Here is a 1,959-nt window from a genome sequence, read left to right on the forward strand (position 1 = left end):
GTAATAAATATATAACTGTTAGTAATATTTTACTCTTTACAGCTGTGACATTGGAAGATTGAGCTCTGAGAAACTCGGAGTTCAATCAACAGATATGTTTCTTTACTGTTCGAACTTTATACATAATGGAAACTTTGGGTATTTCTTTTTGATCTACTTTACTTTGAATATATGTTTTTGAAACTTCCTGTATTTTACTTACAAAAGTAGGTAAATCAGATTTCAGAAGTTCAATATGTTACAACTTGAAGGTCAAGCATAGCCAGACGATCATTTTAAAAAGTACAGAAATAGAATAGCAAAGTGAAATTTTAGCTTAATATCTCTCTGCTTAAACAGTGTGAGGCTCTCCTTTTACTGACTAGACACATCTGCAAATTATAACTTAGAGGCTACCTCTTCTCTAGAGGGTGGAAAAATACCAACTGAGCCAGTTTCTCTTCTATATCAAACCCTTCTCTGTTGGCAAATTCTCTCATTTTACATAATATTCCCATCCACTCTGAGGGATCTTTGTAGGAACACAGCAGTGCAGACAGACATTGACATATTAACCAGTAGAAAGGACCTCATATTTATCTGCCTCCTATAAATCAAAATTTGTTGCTTTCTGCTTCTTTTGCTGTCCTGTCATCTCCAGCAGAGAGAAGAAGAGCATGAGGAGGGAGAACCAGAGCAGCGTATCTGAGTTCTTCCTCCTGGGGCTCCCCATCCTGCCAGAGCAGCAGGGCATGTTCTTTGTCCTGTTCCTGGGCATGTACCTGACCACGGTGCTGGGGAACCTGCTCATCATCTTACTTATCAGTCTGGACTCTCGCCTCCACACACCCATGTACTTCTTCCTCAGCCACTTGGCTGTCACTGACATCTCCTTTTCATCTGTCACTGTCCCAAAGATATTAATGAGCTTCCAAACTCAGGATAGATCCATCCCCTATGCAGAATGCATAGCATAGATGTATTTGTTCATATTTTTTACTGATCTGGACAATTTCCTTCTCACCTCAATGGCATATGATCGGTACATGGCCATATGTCACCCCTTTCACTACCCCACTATTATGAAAGAGGAGCTGTGTATGTTACTAGTAGCTGTATCCTGGATCCTCTCCTGTGTCAATGCTCTGTCTCACACCCTCCTCGTGGCCCAGATGTCCTTTTGTGCTGACAACACCATCCCCTATTTCTTCTGTGACCTTGGAGCCCTGCTCAAACTCTCCTGCTCAGACACCTCCCTCAATGAGCCGGTCATTTTCACAGCAGGAGTGGCAGTCATTACTCTCCCACTAATAGGTATCTTGATCTCTTATGGCTGCATTGGGGTCACCATCCTAAAGGTTCCATCTACCAAAGGGATCTGCAAAGCCTTGTCCACATGTGGCTCCCACCTCTCTGTGGTATCTTTGTATTATGGGACAATTATTGGGCTCTATTTTTTCCCCTCATCCAGAATCTCCAATGACAAGGATGTAATTGCCTCTGTGATGTACACAGTGGTCACTCCATTGCTGAACCCTTTCATTTATAGCCTGAGGAACAGGGACATGAAGGGGGCCCTGGAGAAACTCTTCACTAGGGCAATAGTCTTGTCTCAATGACATTTTCACATATTTATAACAGAAAAATGTATTTACATATCTCCAGATGCTAGACCCCTAATCTTGAGCCCAGAATGGAATACGTGCGTAGTAAATTTTTGACAACTTGAATTGGATTCTGTTACAATTATTCTCTTTTCCTAGCGATTCTTTAGTATAGATTGTGAATTCTGAGTTGATATCATTGATTATTGCTCTTGTCTATTAGATTGGGAAATTACGTAGCTAATAGAACTTATGTCTTTCCTCTGATTTATTGGTTCTTTGATGAACAGCTTAATTGAGGTCTAAATGACAGATAAACATTGTATATATTTAAAGTGGACAACTTGATGTTTTGATATGTACGCATTGTGAAATG

At 40.5% G+C, this 1,959-nt stretch overlaps 1 protein-coding gene across 1 annotated transcript; it reads left to right on the plus strand.

Annotated features, from left to right (window-relative positions):
- The first annotated feature begins 653 nt into the window (after positions 1-653).
- On the plus strand, positions 654-1,598 carry LOC131393313 (olfactory receptor 1J4-like). Its single transcript, XM_058523963.1, is given in 1 exon segment — positions 654-1,598. A coding segment is annotated over 1 exon segment (942 nt). The 5' UTR covers positions 654-656.
- The last annotated feature ends 361 nt before the right edge of the window (positions 1,599-1,959 follow it).

This window comes from Diceros bicornis, chromosome 28, assembly GCF_020826845.1.
Source record: "Diceros bicornis minor isolate mBicDic1 chromosome 28, mDicBic1.mat.cur, whole genome shotgun sequence".
In the NCBI taxonomy this organism is placed as follows: Eukaryota; Metazoa; Chordata; class Mammalia; order Perissodactyla; family Rhinocerotidae; genus Diceros; species Diceros bicornis.